The sequence below is a fragment of the Amphiura filiformis genome, chromosome 17, assembly GCF_039555335.1.
Source record: "Amphiura filiformis chromosome 17, Afil_fr2py, whole genome shotgun sequence".
NCBI classification, from domain to species: domain Eukaryota; kingdom Metazoa; phylum Echinodermata; class Ophiuroidea; order Amphilepidida; family Amphiuridae; genus Amphiura; species Amphiura filiformis.
In genome coordinates this window covers 22,142,740-22,163,428 of record NC_092644.1, presented here as the reverse complement: position 1 = coordinate 22,163,428, position 20,689 = coordinate 22,142,740, and the positions used below count along the sequence as shown (strand labels likewise).

Genomic DNA, 20,689 nt, shown 5'->3' with positions numbered 1-20,689 from the left:
TGTCACGTGGTCCTTACACTTTGTCACTGGCATCTGTGCCACCTGTGTTTACTGACTGGGTGTCACGTATAGATGCTGTTATACACTTGTCACAGGGTACTTACACTTTGTCACTGGCATCTGAGTCACATGTGTTTACTGACTGGGTGTCACTTATAGATGCTGTTGTACACTTGTCACGTGGTACTTACTCTTTGTCACTGGCATCTGTGCCACCTGTGTTTACTGACTGGGTGTCACGTATAGATGCTGTTATACACTTGTCACAGGGTACTTACACTTTGTCACTGGCATCTGTGCCACCTGTGTTTACTGACTGGGTGTCACTTATAGATGTTGTTGTACACTTGTCACATGGTACTTACTCTTTGTCACTGGCATCTGTGCCACCTGTGTTCACTGACTGGGTGTCACTTATAGATGTTGTTGTACACTTGTCACGTGGTACTTACTCTTTGTCACTGGCATCTGTGCCACCTGTGTTTACTGACTTTGTCACTGCATCTGTGCCACCTGTGTTTACTGACTGGGTGTCACTTATAGATGCTGTTGTACACTTGTCACGTGGTACTTACTCTTTGTCACTGGCATCTGTGCCACCTGTGTTTACTGACTGGGTGTCACGTATAGATGCTGTTATACACTTGTCACAGGGTACTTACACTTTGTCACTGGCATCTATGCCACCTGTGTTTACTGACTGGGTGTCACTTATAGATGCTGTTGTACACTTGTCACGTGGTACTTATTCTTTGTCACTGGCATCTGTGCCACCTGTGTTTACTGACTGGGTGTCACTTATAGATGCTGTTGTACACTTGTCACGTGGTACTTACTCTTTGTCACTGGCATCTGTGCCACCTGTGTTTACTGACTGGGTGCCACTTATAGATGCTGTTATACACTTGTCACAGGGTACTTACACTTTGTCACTGGCATCTGTGCCACCTGTGTTTACTGACTGGGTGTCACGTATAGATGCTGTTGTACACTTGTCACAGGGTACTTACACTTTGTCACTGGCATCTGAGTCACATGTGTTTACTGACTGGGTGTCACTTATAGATGCTGTTATACACTTGTCACAGGGTACTTACACTTTGTCACTGGCATCTGTGCCACCTGTGTTTACTGACTGGGTGTCACTTATAGATGCTGTTGTACACTTGTCACATGGTACTTACTCTTTGTCACTGGCATCTGTGCCACCTGTGTTTACTGACTTTGTCACTGGCATCTGTGCCACCTGTGTTTACTGACTGGGTGTCACTTATAGATGTTGTTGTACACTTGTCACATGGTACTTACACTTTGTCACTGGCATCTGTGCCACCTGTGTTTACTGACTGGGTGTCACTTATAGATGTTGTTGTAAACTTGTCACATGGTACTTACACTTTGTCACTTGTATCCGAGTCACCTGTGTTCACTGACTGGGTGTCACTTGTAGATGCTGTTGTGTTTTCTTCTAATGAATCGTGGGAATTCAAGCGGGAAATTCCTCGTAATGGAAGGCTGTTAGTTGTTGCTGTCGGGTATTCTGCAAAACAGAATATAGAGAAAATCTCATCAATAGATAATATGATACAATTCCATGCATAAAATCATGATCTATTATGAGAAATGCAAATGTTAGAATAGTAGAACTCACTACTGTTTTTAAGAACACCATATGTAACACAATTTATTTTTAAATGACTTAATGAAGATTGGGCAAACTGACATAAAAAGTCTATTTTTGAGGAGGGGGTTATGCTATGAAGGTTTGACAACTTGGGATGACCCTGGTTGTCATCAAGTCCACATTTGGTGTGAAAACACAAACAAGAATGTCCCCTATAGGAGAGGAAAATAAACACCACACAACAACCATGCCGGTTTGCTTTACATATAAAAATATAAGGATAAAATAATTGTGTCTGAAAATCCTGGTTTAACTACAACATGGTATGAAAATAAAATAAATAAGAGTATTGGTATAATAAACTTAAAGTGAAAGACATGTCCTTAATCTTCCACACAGAGAGTGTGAAATGGGGTACCAACTCCACCATGTTTGTGTGTTGCTCATGGAAGCCACTTACTATACCTCTGTATTATTTCACTAGGCATTGATTCAAATTGCATGGTTGTTTGCGTTCTGCATATAACGGGTTGTGCCAAAACGTGGGCTAGCACTGTGTATGCAAACCTTTGTAATGGTCAAGTTTAAAGGCGTAATCTTTGAATCCCGGCTTTGAGTATAATATCTTTGAGTGACATTTAGAGGTCGGTCGCCATGCTTGTATAAATGGGAAAAGTGACAAGAGGTTATTCAGTTAAAATCCATACACCCTGTATGGAAGACATGACCTTAATTTGCCAGAGAGGGGGTGTAGATTTCAAATGAAGCAACCCATTCAGGTAACTCTCTGATTCTACCTCACTAGTATCAGCAAAGCCACACAATTTTTCACAGTAGATTGTAGCATAAATGACGATGTTCCAATGGGATATGTTTATTTAAAATAACAACAAAATCCTTCCTTTTTGAAAGTGAAAGATGCATAACTACAACGACATTTATTGTACGAAACAAAATGGTACCTTAATCTTGTCTAAACCCTGCATCATAATTGTACAGCGTTATTTGCCATCAATCAATCGTAACATGTGTGTGTTTTATATGCCTGTGTTTTACAGCTTTTTACATGTGTTATGCTATCGTATTTTACTGGTTGACTTTTTGCACATACAATTTCTGTATGAGTCATGCCTTGTTGTGCATTCTATGACTCTGACCAAGTTCTTGTCAAGTAACTGGAGCCACAAACTAGATAATAACCAATAAAGATACATATGACACTTGTATTGTGTAATTGGAAACAATCCAAAGCCAGCTATTGCAGTATTCATTTCCTTCTTTCTATTCCTGATCAATTGGAGAAGAGTCAAGACTAACTAATTTTATCATTAACCCCATGATAACTACCTGCCGATTGGCCAAAAAGAAGTTTTCATTATTAATTGGACCAATCAGCAACAATGTTAGAATAATTTCACCACACAAAATAACTGGGGTGAATTATCCATTCTGATTGGTGATTAAAGTGAAGATATTGTAATTGACCAGAGGCAATGTTAGATCACCAGGTAGTGCTCAGGGGGGTTAAGGGCACAGCCATAAATATGCATAAATCTTGGTCAGGATATTTGTTTCATGCTTTTATCATACATGTAGATCTATAGAAACAAATGCAAATATAAAGTACACAAAATTGTATGGATACTTCATGTTAAGTAGGAGGGCATGGTGGACTAGTGGTACAGACTCATAATCGGAAGGTTGCAGGTTTTAACCCCAGCAGTGGTGCTATCATGTTGTGCCTTTAGACAAGGCTCTAACCACTGTATCGGCATAACATATACAAACAAACAGACAAACGAACAAGCAAACAACAAACAAACAAACAAATAGCCCTGATGATCGCATTAGCGTGAAACTCAGAGTTACAACTTTTGTTCCACAAGTTCTACTCAGAAATAAATAAACAAATAAATAAATAAATAAATAAATAAATAAATAAATAAATAAATAAATAAATAAATAAATAAATAAATAAATAAATAAATAAATAAATAAATAAATGATTAAATAAATAAACAAATAGCTGCAATCAAAGAAAAATCCACATCAACTTCAAGTAATGTTGTTTTTTAACAAAAATTCTCACTAATTTCTTACAGTACAACTTATAATAATAATTATCATAAAATTTGCTGAAAATAACATCCATGTACAAAAACAAAAATTAAACAGTCACTGTTTTTAACACAATTTTGACCACTTCTTATTGACATAGGCTAGCAACTGCTCCTAGGAAAATATATTTCCAGCAAATATTTTGGAGCCCTAAATGCTTTAAAATTGTAGCCTTAATAACAGATTGCAGCTTTAACCACAGATCCTTTCTTTCCCGGATCTGTGTTTTAACCCTAGTTAACTGCTCCAAGGAAAATATATTTCCAGCAAATATTTTGGAGCCCTAAATGCTTTTAAAGCCATATTATAACATTTGCTGAGGAGAACGCCCTCTAAAAATTTTTAAATTCTGGCTTTTACACGATTGTAATGTACTTTAGTCAATAAAGATACTCTGCAAAAATCAAGACTTTAGGTGCTGTAGTCTTGTCAAAATCCTAGATTTTGAATAAAACGATGTAACCGGCGTTTTATTATTACGATGGAAATATTAGTCGAACACGTATGCACAGTACGTACACGGCGTGCGGGATACACATACACACACACCCAGAGGATCGTACCATATTACAACCGCGGGAGTAACATGCATGGGCACTAGTAGTAAATTCCAATTTTCTATGCTTTACCTCACTTGTTCGGCTCAAAATTAAAAGGGGACATATCTGAAAGTAAAAGCTAACATTTTATGGAAAATAAATACTAATCTATTTTTACAGAAATGTTATAATATGGTTTTAAATTGTAGCCTTAATAACAGATGGTAGCTTTAACCACAGATCCTTTCTTTCCCGGATCTGTGTTTTAACCCTAGTCTATGCTTTTTAAATCCATGTGTGAATTACATGTTGTTTGACATGAAGCTAAATGTTAGGTTTTGGGTAACTAGTAAACAGAGGAAGTCAGGGGTTTCCTATTACTTCCTCCATATGGCTATTCTATATGAAATCCATTCACCCCCTCTTTGAAATCTACACTCCCTGTGTGGAAGATTAAGGACATATCTTCCACAGGGGGTATGGCTTTCAATTGGAATAGCCCATTACTTCCTCCATAGTTTGTTATGACTAGTTCAACTCTGTGATGCCCTACATGCTTTATAGGACAATCACAAGCGGGGTACGCTGTAGTAAATAATAATAATAATAATAAAAGAATATTATTAAATTCTTATAAATTACGCTATGATATCTCAATGCGCTTTTCAGAAACAGAAATTGTACACAGAGCATGGCACGCTGTAATCATAAAATATGTGAAGCTACTTTTAAATAATTAAATTTAATTAGAAACCCACAAAGCTACAAATTAATTACTACCTTATATACACTTCAATGTATTAACTAAACATCAAAAAAAGAAATCTCCCACTATAAAGTTCCCACTGTCTTGAGGGGCCAGACCTTTCAGGTCAATTACTTCAACCCTAATGGCCTAAGGGCTTTTTGTTGACGGAAGGGAAAGAAGGAAGGAAGAAAGAGAGAAACAAAGAAAGAAATTGTTTGATCTGGGTGGGATTCGAACCCGAGACCCCTCGCGACACTTTGCCACGGGTATTGGGCTTCATTGGCCAGCGAAACCGTGCCTATATATCACTTAGGACGATTGCGTCATCACACCATGTGGAATGCATGCACGAACAGCGCATATATCAACTTATCAAGTAGTATTTTGTAGTACCTGGTACAGTTAGGGTTAAGCAATAAAATTTATAAGAATGTTTTGAGAAATTTGTTAACTACAGCTTTAATGTGCAAAACAAAATCAGAATAAAATAAATTTGATGCAATTTAAAAAGTTGCAAATTCAAAGAGATTATGTGGTGAAGTGATGAGCTTGAAGTGAACACAGTCAACATATTCATCGCTCGCTAAGAGCCATATCTGACCGCAGCCTATTCAACTTGGAGAGCATTATGCAAGATTGATACCCATTAATGTGTATGCGCCATATCCTTTTACACAGAAAATGAGCTGCAACTTTTCAAATCACACAATATATATTACTATACCTCATAAATATTTATTAGGTAATCCAGACATCTTATTGGTTAATAACGCCAGCGTCCGAGTACAGTATTTTGACTACTTCCCCGCGCCTGTGCAATTACGCGCATGCGGGGAAGTAGTAAAACTTCCGCACCCCTACTACCACACGGTATCTCGACCCCGAGCGTCACCGTTCCTTCAGACGTAGCGTTATGCTACACAACGGCGATTCTGCAGATGCATTTATCGTGAAAATGGCGTCTGCTGCAGTTATTTTGCCGAGATTACCGAGGGATAATAACACGCGGATTAGACGTTTTATGAAACAAAATGTTATTTATGGAAAGTTAAAAAGAAGATTAAAATAATGTAGGTCAAAATGTAAATATTAATTGAACAGAAATCCTCCAATAAAATCAGGTAAGCAAAATATTAAACTTATTTACCATGTCGGCCGGCACGTTGACTGGTGTATGTTTTGACTTTTGTTTACGATTTTACCGTGATAGTGAAAATATTTATGAGGTATAGTAAAACAAATACAACATGTTTTATTTCGGGAAAGTAGTCAAAACTACCGGTCCCTCGGTGTTGGATGATTTGACGCATGGGGAAGTAGTCAAATCATCCAACACCGAGGGACCAGTAGTTTTGACTACTGCCCCTCAAAACATGTTGTATTTGTATACTATTCAATCATTATTTTCTCAACTACTCCAATATGGGTCAGTCCATATGAAATCAAGGAGGTCCCCCACCTGACCCCCTCAGATTTGCTTTATATTTTAGTCATATGTTGTACCTGTTAAAATATTAAAACCTGCAAATCTGAGGTCTGTAACTCTTCTGATTTTCTGTGGCAGCCATTTAAAGTTGGAGTAGGGTGGTCTAAAATTGGACTCAAAAGTTGCCCTAAAAATAAATTTCATCTTTGGGAGTCTGTGACTTCTTTACAAAAAGAGAGAGAGGTCTGAAACCTTGTATACACACTAACTGCATGCCCAATTGGTCAAAAAGTAAAAAATAAAAAAAATCTGTAATTGCGCGTTGTGTCACGGGGTCATTAAATATGCAAGAAAAAATGTAATGTTTTGTAAACTGGCAAGTTTAGCCCCTCTAAATTCACATTTTTTGTCAAATTAATTATTTTTGTTGTCACTGATGCTAAATAATAAATACAATACATATCCAAAAATTGAGCTCACAATTCAAATTACATTCCAGAACAGCGCCCTCACAAAGATGAAATTTATTGCAAATTCAACATTTTCAGGGGCCCAAAATCGATGTGGTCCACCTTCAAAATTTATAAAACATCACTTTTATATGACTACTAGTCTTAAATTACAACTTAGATAAGTCCCAGTAATTGTCTGGTTGACTTCATATAAAGCGACAAGCCCAAAGTTGACCATTTTCTTATGATTGCATGTACTGCAAATGTGCGAATTTGGAAGGCTTAAAAGTCAAATTGGCCCCAATATTGAAAATAAAATGGAAATTAAAGTAAATAGGGCCAATAACTACGCATCTAGTCATTTATTTTAATATTGTGGCCATTTTGACTTTTAAACCTTCCGAATTCGGCACATATGCAGTACATACAATCATAAGAAAATGGTCAACTTTGGGCTTGTCGTTTTATATGAAGTCAACCTATAAAATTACTGGGACTTACCCAAGCTGTAATTTAAGACTAGTAGTCATATAAAAGTGATGTTTTATAAATTTTGAAGGTGGACCACATCGACTTTGGGCCCCCTGAAAATGTTGAATTTGCAATAAATTTCATCTTCGTGAGGGCGCTGTTCGAAATGTAAATGAATTGTGAGCTCAAATGTTTGGATATGCATTGTATTTATCCTATATTTAGCATTAGTGACAACAAAAAATAATTAATTTGACAAAAATGTGAATTTATGGGGCTAAACTTGCCAGTTTACAAAACATTACATTTTTCTTGCATATTTAATGACCCCATGACACAAAGCGCAATAAATTTTTTTTTTTTTTACTTTTTGACAAATTGGGCATGCAGTTAGTGCGTACAAGGTTTCAGACCTCTCTTTTTTATTAGGAAGGTACAGGCTCCCAAAGATGAAATTTATTCAAAGGGCAACTTTTGGGTCCAAAGTTAGATTCCCCTACTCCAACTTTCAATGGCTGCCACAGAAAATCTGTATATTGAAAATAAAATGAAAATAATAGTAAATAGGGCCAATAACTACGCATCTAATCATTTTTTTTTTCAATATTGTGGCCAATTTGACTTTTAAGCCTGCCAAATTTGGCACATTTGCAGTACATGCAATCATAAGAAAATGGTCAACTTTGGGCTTGTCGTTTTATATGAAGTCAACCTAGACAATTACTGGGACTTACCTAAGTTGTAATATAAGACTAGTAGTCATATAAAAGTGATGTTTTATAAATTTTGAAGGTGGACCACATCGACTTTGGGCCCCCTGAAAATGTTGAATTTGCAATAAATTTCATCTTTGTGAGGGCGCTGTTCGAAATGTAAATGAATTGTGAGCTCAAATTTTTGGATATGCATTGTATTTATCCTATATTTAGCATCAGTGACAACAAACAATAACTAATCTGACAAAAAATGTGAATTTAGGGGGGCTAAACCTGTCAGTTTATAAAACATTACATTTTTTCTTGCATATTTAATGACCCCCGTGACACAAAGCGCAATAAATTTTTTATTTTTTTTTTTTTACTTTTGACAAATTTGGCATGCAGTTAGTTTGTATACAAGGTTTCAGACATCTCCCTCTCTTTGTAAAGAAGGCACAGACTCCCAAAGATGAAATTTATTTAAAGGGCAACTTTTGAGTCCAAATTTAGACCCCCCTACTCCAACTTTAAATGGCTGCCACAGAAAATCCAGTAAGAGCTACAGACCTCAAATTTGCAGGTTTTTCATATTTTTACAGGCACAACATATGACTAAAATATCAAGCAAATCTGAGGGGGTCAGGTGGGGAGCCTCCTTGATTTCATATGGACTGACCCATATGCATCTTTTGTACACAAGTTTGGTATCACACCACATCTATTAAAATTCTTCATACCTTCATACAAATTTTACTGCTTTCAGTTATTCAAAGATGCCACAGGTTTGCTGAAAAATTTCATGAACTTTTTGCGGCGAAGCAAGCATAGCGAAGCAAGCTCTCGCCCCTCACGGCCGGGGTCCTTGGTGGGGTCAAGGGGCAAAGCCCCACAAAGCTAGAGGGTTTCTACACTTTAAAAACCCTTATAAACCCCTTACAGAAGACACATTTTATAGAAAAACAACAATATAGAACGAGGGGAAAATGAAGCCCTAGGCTTGCATTGGTTTTCTATGCATTTATAATTATGATAGATGAAGAGGTAAACATTAGTTTGTGGTTTGCATATATATTAAGGATAACAAACTGTAATTTTTTCCAATTTTTTTCTTCAAATTAACTGTGAATGATCCTAACACATCAGAATAGGTCCAGTGGTTCTCCAAAGTAATGACCTTTTAAGATAGTGCAAGTGGTGACTTTCTATGCATTAGGCACATTTAAATTCAACAAATGATTTTGTTTGGAGGGATTTGAAGCAGACATGAGACTGACTTGTTGGATGTTTTGGCAGGGTTGGCAAAAGTTTCACTACTATAGTCCATATGCCTTCCTTGAGGCAGTAAATTAAAATTTAATTTTGTGATTGTCTCAAAAACTGCTTGTTTTTGCAGTACTCTGTTATGCGAGTTGGATTCCTTTAGTCATTTCCTTTCTGAAAATGTATACTTTTTTAAATGTACTTATCATCATCAAGTTAAGAGAAAGAGATATACAATAAAATATCTGAATTTATTTTAAGCATAGGAAGGTATATGGACTATTGTTGAAACCAATTTGAGCTTATGTGCTTGCATTATGAAAGATTTGATGGCTTCTGTACTAAAGTAGGCTAGCTGTAGTCAAGCCAAATGATATCATGTGTGCACGTTGCCAATGTAAACATTGTGCAATATGATACATTTGAAAGTAAAAACCAAGCCAACATGAACATGATGAACTGGTATTAATTCCGATTTCAATTTCATACATGTGATAATCACATCAACTTACAATGTATGTGAAACTCAATGATCAGCATTGTTTGCAAATGTCTTGTCTATTTAACATTTGACATGGTCTGGTCTATGGAGGTCAAAGGAGGCATCTTGAAAATTGAGTATTACCTTATACTAACATTAGGCTATCATACACTGAAAACACTAAAGGTCTAGCATACATGTACTTGATTTTAAAGTTATGAAGTTTTGTGATGTCTATTTTCTTGTATTTTACTTTTTACTCCATATTTTTAATTTTAAATCTCAATTTCAAATTTGCCACCTTGAGCCTCTATGGACCAGATTGTGTCACAAATAATCTACAGAATCTAAATTTGATTATAAGTGCTCTGCATGAACTGTGCCATGACCATGGCATGCAGGATCACTCAAAGTAGGAAATTTTAGACATTGTTTTGTATTGTATCTTCAAAAGTAATGATGATAAGTAATTTCAGAAAGGAAATGACGCAAGGAATCAAACTAGCATGGCAGATTTCTACAGAAATGAGCAGTTTTTGAGAAAAGCACCAAATTTGATTTTCTATGCCAATAACCAAGGACTACTCCATTAAAGGGTCACACTCCCCCCTGTGGAAGATTTAGCTAAAGGCTTCCACAGAGGGTGCATCACATTCAAATAGAATAGACAATTGGGGAAGTTCCATTTGAAAAAACCGGTTAAGCCATATACAGGGAGAGTGTGGGTTTCTCATAGTTAACCCTAACCAATTCCATTTGAAAAACATACACCCTATGTGGAAGCTTGTTCTCAAATCTCGAATTTCAAATGAAATAGCCCAATGATCTTGTCCATTGAGCAGGCTATAGTATTAGGATAATCACATCATATAAAATTGGACTTCTGAAAAAAACAGAACCTCAACCTGTAATCCCATTCTGAAACAATAGAGGTAGTCATTGTGACGTCAACGCTGCCATCTTGTGGGTACGGAGTGCCTTGTTGCTAAGAGCACCGCGTTGATGCTTGACTGAAGAGGTGCGCCATGCGCTGCGACTTCCGAGTAATCGGGGGCGTAATGTCTAATACATGACATGCAGAACGGCAGTACCCACATGATGGTGGATCCCATGGAAAAGGCTGATGGCCTCTATTACTTGAGTCTTCCATTTTCATATGACGGATATTTAAATCCATTTTCACAGTAATGTTTCTAAGTAAAAGGTTACAGAAACACTGTTGACACAAATTCAATATTATACAAATATTGACTGCTATGAGGGGCATGGTTAAAATTATAGGCCCAAGGTGATCTCAAAATCATGACTATGGCCCTCGGCGTAGCCGAGGGACATAGTCATGGTTTTGAGATCACCATGCTGGCCTATAATTTAACCATGCCCCTAATAAAAAGCAGTCAATATTTCAGTAAAGAGATTCATTTGGTAGGATTGTTGAAATCATAAACTGGTATTTTTGTTAGCCAAATCCAAGTAGAAATTGAGCAGGCTATAGTATTAGGATAATCACATCATATAAAATTGGACTTCTGTTCACAAGCTTTGGGCCTACATGATATAGTTTCATGCTACAAAAGTAATCAATTGCAAAAGAAATAACAATCTGTTTCAGCTATAATATTTCAAAATGAATTTCAGCAATAAATGGTTAATTGCACATGATCTCACTAGTATAATATGGTTTCACTATTAATGTTATACATGCTGTATCAAAATGTTTGGTACCCATCATTTTTGGTGTTTATTGACAAGCCTGCTTCTTCAATATGCAACATTGGATCCTAAAATGCACAGGATTTATAGTTTTATGACCTTTCATAACATTTATCTATAAATAAAGTAGCTCCTATGTTGCATCTTGTTTTGGTAGTCATGTCCATAATAAATGGAAACTGATGGGTACCAAACATTTTGATACACCCTGTACAGATACAGAGAGTGTATTTAATATTGGTTATTGAGTGGTATGAAAAGATAAAATGTATGCATACTACTTTGAACTTCTATTAATTTCATAAAGGATATACCGTAATAACCCATACCTATAACTTGATTCTATATTAACACAGTGGTTGTGAATTTCAGTTTTGTATCAGTCACAGGTCATTCAATATAGACCTAAATGACTGATTCTATTGATATGAACATAATCTATAAACCATGGTATCAAATATGGTATATACCATAGGCCTATACCATATAGTAGCATGCTGCAATTGCACCACCTTCAATCGTGCGTATTGATCGCGTGTGTATCACACACAGACTGTACTGTTTTGAGGAAGCTAAATGGACTATAGTTATGCCACTGCATGGATAACTAGAATTGCATGGTTCGTAATTAAGGTGGCCCCCACACAAAGGTGTTTGTAAATACAAATAATATGCAAAATGCAAATAAGCTCATTAATATTCAAAAATTTGCAAATAACATGACACAAAACTATACAGCACATCAGGCCACCATTTCAAATCCACATACCAAGTTTGATATAATATTGGATGGCTGAGCATGATACCATAACATATCGGATGAGTCATAAAAATATCGGACGAGCCAACGGCGAGTTCGATATTTGTATGACGAATCCGATATGTTATGGTATCATGCGAAATAACCATCCAATATTATCATTATTAGGCTTTCTTAATTCTTAATAACCCTGAAAATATAATAATGAAGTTGATCGGCCTTTGCGATTTAAACTGCAGAGTGGATTGATGAAAATGTATGCAAAATATTGAGACTCAAGAAAGCCAAATGGACTAGTAGACCACCTATGCCATATGGGTACTGCAAAACACATTATTTTCACAGAGCAAAATTTTCATAATCCTAGTCTTGTATTTTTGTGTGACTGGAGCACATCAGACACACCAAATTGAATTCTGAATACAAGGAACGTCCTTCTGATATCAAAAATAATTTAGATTTTTTGAAATTTGCGGTATAATACAAATATTATGGCAATTTATTAAAAATTGACTTTTTTGACATTTAACAGTCCTCGAAGTAAACTTTATAAATCTAATGATATGTAAAAAGTGTGAAAAACCAACCATCATAAAAATTAACTTTGACCTTTCATATTGAAGATATACATGAAGTTTCCCAAAAGATCTGTAAGTTTGTGAATCACTAGCTTATTGCTCACAAAATTTGTGTTCATAAACATATGCAATTTCTTGTCTTTACATGTACAGCATTATGAGCATGGTCACATCTCCAGTAGCAAAGTTTGATAACCTCTTCAACAATTCATAGCTCACAAGTTTCCTGAGAACTAGCTGCCGATCTAAAATTGCCACTGATTGGTCAATTACATGATATCTTCACTTTAATCACCAATCAGAATGGAGCTTTACAAATAATTCGCCCCAATTTTTTTGTGTGGTGAAATTTGTCCAACAATGTTGCAGATTCGTCCAATTGATAATGAAAACTTCTTTTTGTCCAATCGGCAGGTAGTTCTCATGGGTTTAAGGAACTGTGCCATGATGGATGAGCATATATGAGACCCTAGTGCAATATCTTCTGTCTGCAGTCTGTGGTCTCAGCATGTAGTTGTAAGCAATACAAGTTTTGAACTTTTCACCTAGTTAACCAAATTAGATCCTCACTAAGTTGAGGAGCAGGTGTATAGCAATGTGCTATGGGCTATTCCATTTAAAATCCATACACTCAGCCCCTGAACATGATTAAAGCAAATCATGTAACCTGTTGGCAGCTTTGCTTTACACATGTTCAGGGGCCAAAGATACATAGGTTTTTCCTGCCCAGTGATGACATGTTTTGCAGGTTTTTGCCCCAGGTAGGAAAAAATGGTTTAACCCGGGTTTTTTTTTTTTAATTGGTTTTAACTAGGTTTATTTTTGTTTGGTTTTTTCTGGGGTTTTTTGGGGGGTTCCACTTGGCAAAAACACCTTTTTGCCAGTTTTGCTAGCAAAAATTGAAATAACCAAAAAAAAAAGGATAAATGTTTCAAAAATTATTGAGTAATAAATATAATATTTTTGCCTTTAATATTTCCAGAACAATTTTCTAAAAGCAATAAGGCAAATTACTTTTATTAAGAAACTGGTTATAAATTGAAATTCAGAAATTAAAGGCATGGGGTTTCCATTGCTCAGTGTACTTTTACTGAAATGTGTATCATATCAAACAAATTCAAATGTTTTTATTTCAAGGACTTAATGAGAAACTTTTATAAAACTCATTAACAACAATAAATCATGCAAATTTTCAAAGTATATGATTTGTAGAATGAACTTATTCAAAACATCAGTGTTATTTTTTAATAACATGATTTAAATAATGAAAGCCTAATAACATGATTTAAATAATCAAATTTTTTTTTGGATGTTTTGACCAACAATACCCTTAATCTTTCACACAGGGAATGTAGAATGGAGTCACCCACACTCAATTTGCAATACATGCTCCTTGTGTGAAACATTAAGGCCAAACTTTCCATGGGGGTGTATGCATATCAAATGGAATAGCCCCTATGTGCCAAAATGATCTCACTTTCAATGGCATACATTAAACAAACATATCTCCAAATTTGAACTCAAGTTGCAGACTATGAGTTTTTTTTATACCCAAATTGTCAAAGGTCATTCTTTGAGTGTTGTAGTATATTGAGGTAATTATGGAAATGTGTCCAACAGATTGTCATGTTTGAGATTTCAGTGTGTGCCTGTCTATTGCTGCTAGAAATGCAAGAGTTGCCAATCCTACAATTTAGTACCCAAATTGGGAGATTTCTGAACATTTCCTGTCCCATTGAAACCAATGGTTAAGAAAAAAAAAATTGGGAGACTTTTCCATGATTTGACACGAGATTCAAACTGAAAATTGTTGGCAACCCTGACAAAGATGTACAAAGAAAAGCTGCATCACAGCTATCTGGACTACACCCTCACTCATATTTACTGGATATCATGAAGACTGTCACTGCTTTCTGTTTTTTTTAATGAACACACGCATGAAAAAATCTTTTGCGGTTATGAAATACAATAGGAGGACACAAACTGACTTCAGAACCTCAACCTGTAACCCCATTCTGAAACAATAGAGGCCGTCAGCCTTTCGCCATCTTGTGGGTACAAGTGATACGTGTGTTCATGCGTCGGACACTACGCGCAGGGCGCAGCTTGCCACGCAGCTGTTATCACACATCATCGTGCATGGAGATCGAACGACCATCGCAGTGTGTACCCACAAGGTATAGAGGTAGTCATTATGACATCAATGCTGCCATCTTGTGGGTACGGAGTGCCTTGTTGCTAAGATCACCGCATTGATGCTTGACTGAAGAGGTGCGCCATGCACTGTGACTTCCGCGTAATCGAGGGCCTAATGTCTAACACATGACATGCAGAACGGCAGTACCCACAAGATGGTGGATCCCATGGAAAAGGATGACAGCCTCTATTACTTAAGTCTTCCATTTTCATATGACGGATATTTAAATCCATTTTCACAGTTATGTTTCAAAGTAAAAGGTTACAGAATCACTGTTGACACAAATTCAATATTATGATAATCACAGATTTTACTAATTTTATGTACAACATTTTGGTAGATCATGGGTACACTAAGTCAATCTAAATTGCATATTTAAAGGGATGTGGAAACTTAAAGAAATGAAGCAGTTCAGCCTCTAACCAATACCAGCAATAGGTTAGCCCACATAGGCATTACATATTAAAGGCATTGCGTTATGACACCGACTATATATGATCACATGTAGGTGTAAACTGAACACATCACTGGGCTATGACAGTAAAAATCCATACACCGGGTCCATACACCCCCTACACAGGCATATTTAAGGCATTGCGTTATGACACCTGACTATACCGTAAACGTTCGTCTAATGGTGCACATGAGCTTCTTTGTCTTGGGGTAAATTTCATGTACAAATAGCAAGCTCCCTCCTCTGAAAATCCCAACAAGAATTAATGGTACGTGCCCTTATTTGCTGGTGGGATTTTTACGGGAGGGCACTTTTAGCTTGTGCCTATAATTTCAGTTATGTCAAGGCAGCCCATAGCGCCATTAGGCAAACGTTTACAGTATATAATCGCACTTAGGTGTAAAGCATCAGTATGACAGTTAAAATCTATATGGAAGAAGTGATCTTGACCTACTACACAGAAGGTGTAGATTTCAAACTGTGTCACCTATTCAGGTATTTGAAATTCACACTACACCTGTGTAGGAGATTAAGGTCATGTCTTCCATAGAGGATGTATGGATTTAAACTGGAAAAGCCAATTCACACCCAGGCAATATGTAACACTTACACACTGTTGATACCCTCTATTTCGTTCTCAGGAAATAAGGTTAATTTATTATAGTACATTAGATATTGAAAAGTGTGGAAACTTGAATGTGTATTGGATTCAATTTTCATTTACTCATGTAGCAATTGAGTTTGAGATAGCCTCGAACGAAAAGGCTTGTTTTAGTTTACAGCGAAAGAATTTAGGAACTAGTTATTTTCATCCCTGTATAAGGCCAAAAAAAAAATTGTTGTGTTGCCCTCAAGTGGAAAAATGAGAAATTTGGGTAGGACGGTTGGATTTTTTTTTTTTTTTTTCTTTTTTTTTTTTTTAAACCTTTAGTTTTTAAAAATCCTCAAATATTAAATAATGCTTGTTCAATTAGGGACATTTGTCAATTTTGACTTCTGGATATCTGTTAGACAACAATTAAAGACTAGTCTTACAATAAAATATTAATTTTAAGTGAAAAACATTGAGTTTTTGAACAAATCTGTAAAAATCATCATTCCAAAAACAAAAACAAAAAATTGCGCCCCTGATTTTTCCGGATTTAGGGTAGGACGGTTGAGGGCAACACAACAATTTTTTTTTTTTTGGCCTAATAATAATAAATAATAAAACAGTATTTATATAGGGCATTGTGAATCTCAGATCCCTCAATGCCCTATACATATTTAAAACTCTTTAAAAAGACAGATATGTTATAATTAGAACCAGCAGCCAATAGCTGCATCTTTTAGCTCACATTTAAGACCTCAATCATTGAAATCGGGCAAGAAATAAAGACTTGGTGATCCAAAATCCCAAGGAAGATACAAATTAAAGTTGCAGTTTGCTCCATTGGATGCCATATTGATTTGCACACAACGCATTTTCAAACAAGCTAACAAGCACCATGTTTTCTGTTGATTCAAACATTAAAATGCAACTTTCAATTTTGTTCCTTCCTTGGATTTTCAATCACCATTTCTTTAATTCTCAACAGATTTTAACAAATGAGGTCTTAAATCAGAGCAAAAGGGTACAGATATTGGCTGTTGGGTTTTAATTTCGACATATTGGTCTTTGTTTATAGGATATACTGGATAACTGGTACCCTAATATGTTTGCTGTCTGTACGTAGCACTATGATTTTCTAGAATCCCAATGTTACAAATATTTTAATATAGAGTTTCTTCCAGTCTTACCTGCAACAGAAGCGTATGGTGGCAATGAGCGTTGTGCTCTCAGTGATCCACCCCCTGATCTCCTATGTAGCCCTTCTGTACCATTTGTGTCATCGTATCTCCGTCTGTCAACTTTCTCAGAATGCCTTCTTTGTAATGCTGGTGAACTGGCTAAACCTTTGCTAGGTGAGGTAAGCTAGGCACGGGAATAAAAGATGCACTATTTAGAAACGGTACTAAAACCTTGTCGTATGTGTGCTTTTGGCCCCTGAACATGTTTAAAACAAAACTGCCAACAGGCTACATAAGAGGTTTTGCTTTAAACATGTTCAGGGGCCAATGGCACATTGGAGGTTTTTCCTACCCTGTATCATAATAAGCTGTTCCATTTAAAATCCACACTCCCCATGTGGAAGATTTAGCTAAAGTTTTCCATAGAGGGAGTATGGGTTTCAAACAGAATAGACAATTGGGTAACTTCCATTTGAAGTACTCAAGTTGTGGAAGATATAAGTAAAGCCATACTGCAGGAGTAATTAACTTCTAATTAAGTAATTAACCCTAGACAGTTCCATTTGAAAAACATACTCCCTCTGTGGAAGACTTTCTAAATCTTCCACATGGTTATGACAGATTTTTTATATAGGCACTTCTATTTGGCCTTATATCTTCAAATTTAAAATTTAAATGAAATAGTTCTTAGTGCACACCATCATTCAGATGGAGGGTTTGAACCCAACAATCAACATGGAGGGTTTGAACCCAAAAAGCACTTTAATGCGCAAGTCAGCATGCATTGAATAAAAGAATTGTCATTTGAAAAGTTGCAAAAAAAATGTAGGTCTATCGATGGAGGATGATCAGGCAGTGCAACTTTCACTGCCCCATGCTGTATTTTCCTCATTGTGCATGTAATATAAATATTGAATTATTGGAGGATCCCCAGATCTTAACCGAATCCAGCATCTGTGGGATCAGTTGAACCAGGCTGTGGATCCTAAAATTGATGAGCATACCAATTTTGCCGACTTGCACCATCTGATAAGAGTACAAGGTGGATGCCATTCCACAGCATCGAGTGGCAGGCCTAATCAACACTATGCATCAAGCGGCAAGCCTCCTCAACACTATTAGTGTGTGAGCACGGGGAAAAGACAAATCCGGATTCAGCTGTCTGCCGAATTCATAACATAGTTTTGAAGATAAAAGGGAAGCTTAACTTTTTTTAAGTGTTTATTTTTGAGATGATACATGCACAATTTCTTTCTTCATTCAAGAACTAATTAAATTATAAAAAAATTTCACGTGTTTAAGAAAGCAAACTTTGGGTGAATCCGTCATGTAATTATTTTGTGTAAGCTAATCCTAACCCTTAATCTTATTATCCTAACCCTAACCAAACTTTGATTATCAATAATAAATCAATTTTGATTTTTAAAAAAAAACATCGATTTATAAATTATTGGGCTATTCTACTTAAAATCCACACTAACCTTAAAGATTGGAAATAATCTTCCATGGGGGGAGTATGAATTTGCAATTGGAATGAACACAATCATTAGGCAGCTCCATTTTAATTTCATCACCATCCAAGAAAGATTCAACCTGGATGTTCCACAGAAGGAGAGCGAGTTTCAAATAGAGTTGTTAATATGCTAATTCCTTTTAAAATTCATACTCCCCCTGTGGAATATATTTACAAAATCTTTCATAGGTGGAGTGTGGATTTTAAATGGAATAACCAATTAAGGAACTTACAGTAGTTGCTTTAAATAAGTATGACTTTGATGATTTGGTATAGCGGTTCTTCCTGATTGATGAAAATGAGTCCCTCACATCCTGTAACCATGACAACATCATCAAATTGGTATCATTATTTAAATACACTTTTAAGGGATTGGATAGCGATGTTTGCACAGTATTTTTTGTGGGAACTGAGAGCACATCAGACACACCAAACTATATTCTGCATACGAGGAACGTCCTTCTGATATCAAATTTTTAGGTCTTTTGTGGCAAAAACTGAATATCTTCAATATGAAAGGTCAAAATTTTCAAATGATGGTCAGCTTTTCCTCCTAGCTACATACACTACATATCATTTGATTTATAAAGTTTACTTCAAGGACGTCAAAAATATAATATAAATTTTTTATATTTTGCCATAAAATTTGTATTATATCGCAAATTTCAAAAATTTGTATTATATCATAAATTTCCAAAAACTTGTTTGATATCAGAAGGACATTCCTTGTATTCAGAATGCAATTTGGTGTGTCTGATGTACTCTCAGATCCCACAAAAAATTCCTATCTGATCCCTTAACCCCATGAGAACTACCTGCCGATTGGTCAAAAAGAAGTTTTCATTATCAATTGGACCAATGAGCAACATTGTTAGAATAATTTCGCCACACAAAAAAATTGGGGCGAATTATTTGCAAAGCTCCATTCTGACTGGTGATTAATGTGAAGATATCATGTAATTGACCAATCAGAGGCAATGTTATATCAGCAGGTAGTGCTCAGGGGGTTAAACCAGTTAAAACATCTCAAAAGTAAAGAAAAAGAACAATCAAAATGTGTGCAATTTGAAAAGTGTCCTCACCTTTGCAACATGAAATTTTCATCACATTGATACATTTCTTTAGAGGCATTTCCGTGATTATAAAACATTTCTGATTCCTTGTCACTCATACAATGTTTACATAAGTACATAAAAAATAATAAGGATAGTGGTCCCAGATAGGTCGTCCGAAGACACAAGACATTTTTTTTTTCATTTTTAGCATTGATACATGATTGAGACGCATAAATGATGCTGCAACATTTCTTATCCCGCCATATTGGGCTATTCCTGTTGAAATCCATACATCCCCTATGAAAGACATGACCTTAATCTCCAACACAGGGGGGTGCATATTTCGGAGTCACCCATTCAGGGAACCCCATTTGGAATTCACACTACCTGTGTGACAACTTAAGGTTATGTCTTCCACAGGGGGTGTAGGGATTTTAACGGCAATAACCCATTTCATTAAATCTTGATTATATGGATATCGGTTTACACACTAACAGCTAACAAAATTCTCTGAATTTTCATACTCATACATTTTTGCATTTCAATAACAGTATTCAAAGTTATGGCCACTAAGACTTGTGGGGTCTTTCTTTTTTTGATGTGTGTATTTGAATCCTTGTTTTTATATTACCTGTAAACTTTGCAGCCACTGCATCATGGATCTGTGGTTATCAGCAGTCAGAATCTGTTCTTTGCCACCGTACCTATGATAATAATGATACAAATATACTTCAAATTTTGCTTGTGCTAATAATATTAATACAGGGTGTATCAAAATGATTGGTACCCAAGGCCTCACGATTCGATGAGAATCTTATTTGTTGCGAGAATC

At 36.0% G+C, this 20,689-nt stretch overlaps 1 protein-coding gene across 1 annotated transcript in view; it reads right to left on the bottom strand.

Annotated features, from left to right (window-relative positions):
- Positions 1–20,689, bottom strand: part of LOC140138221 (uncharacterized) — a 104,164-nt gene that overhangs the window by 58,278 nt on the left and 25,197 nt on the right. The window contains 4 exon segments of the mRNA XM_072160135.1: positions 1,396–1,540; positions 17,299–17,473; positions 19,036–19,116; positions 20,489–20,561. Coding sequence (XP_072016236.1) covers positions 1,396–1,540; positions 17,299–17,473; positions 19,036–19,116; positions 20,489–20,561 — 474 coding nt within the window.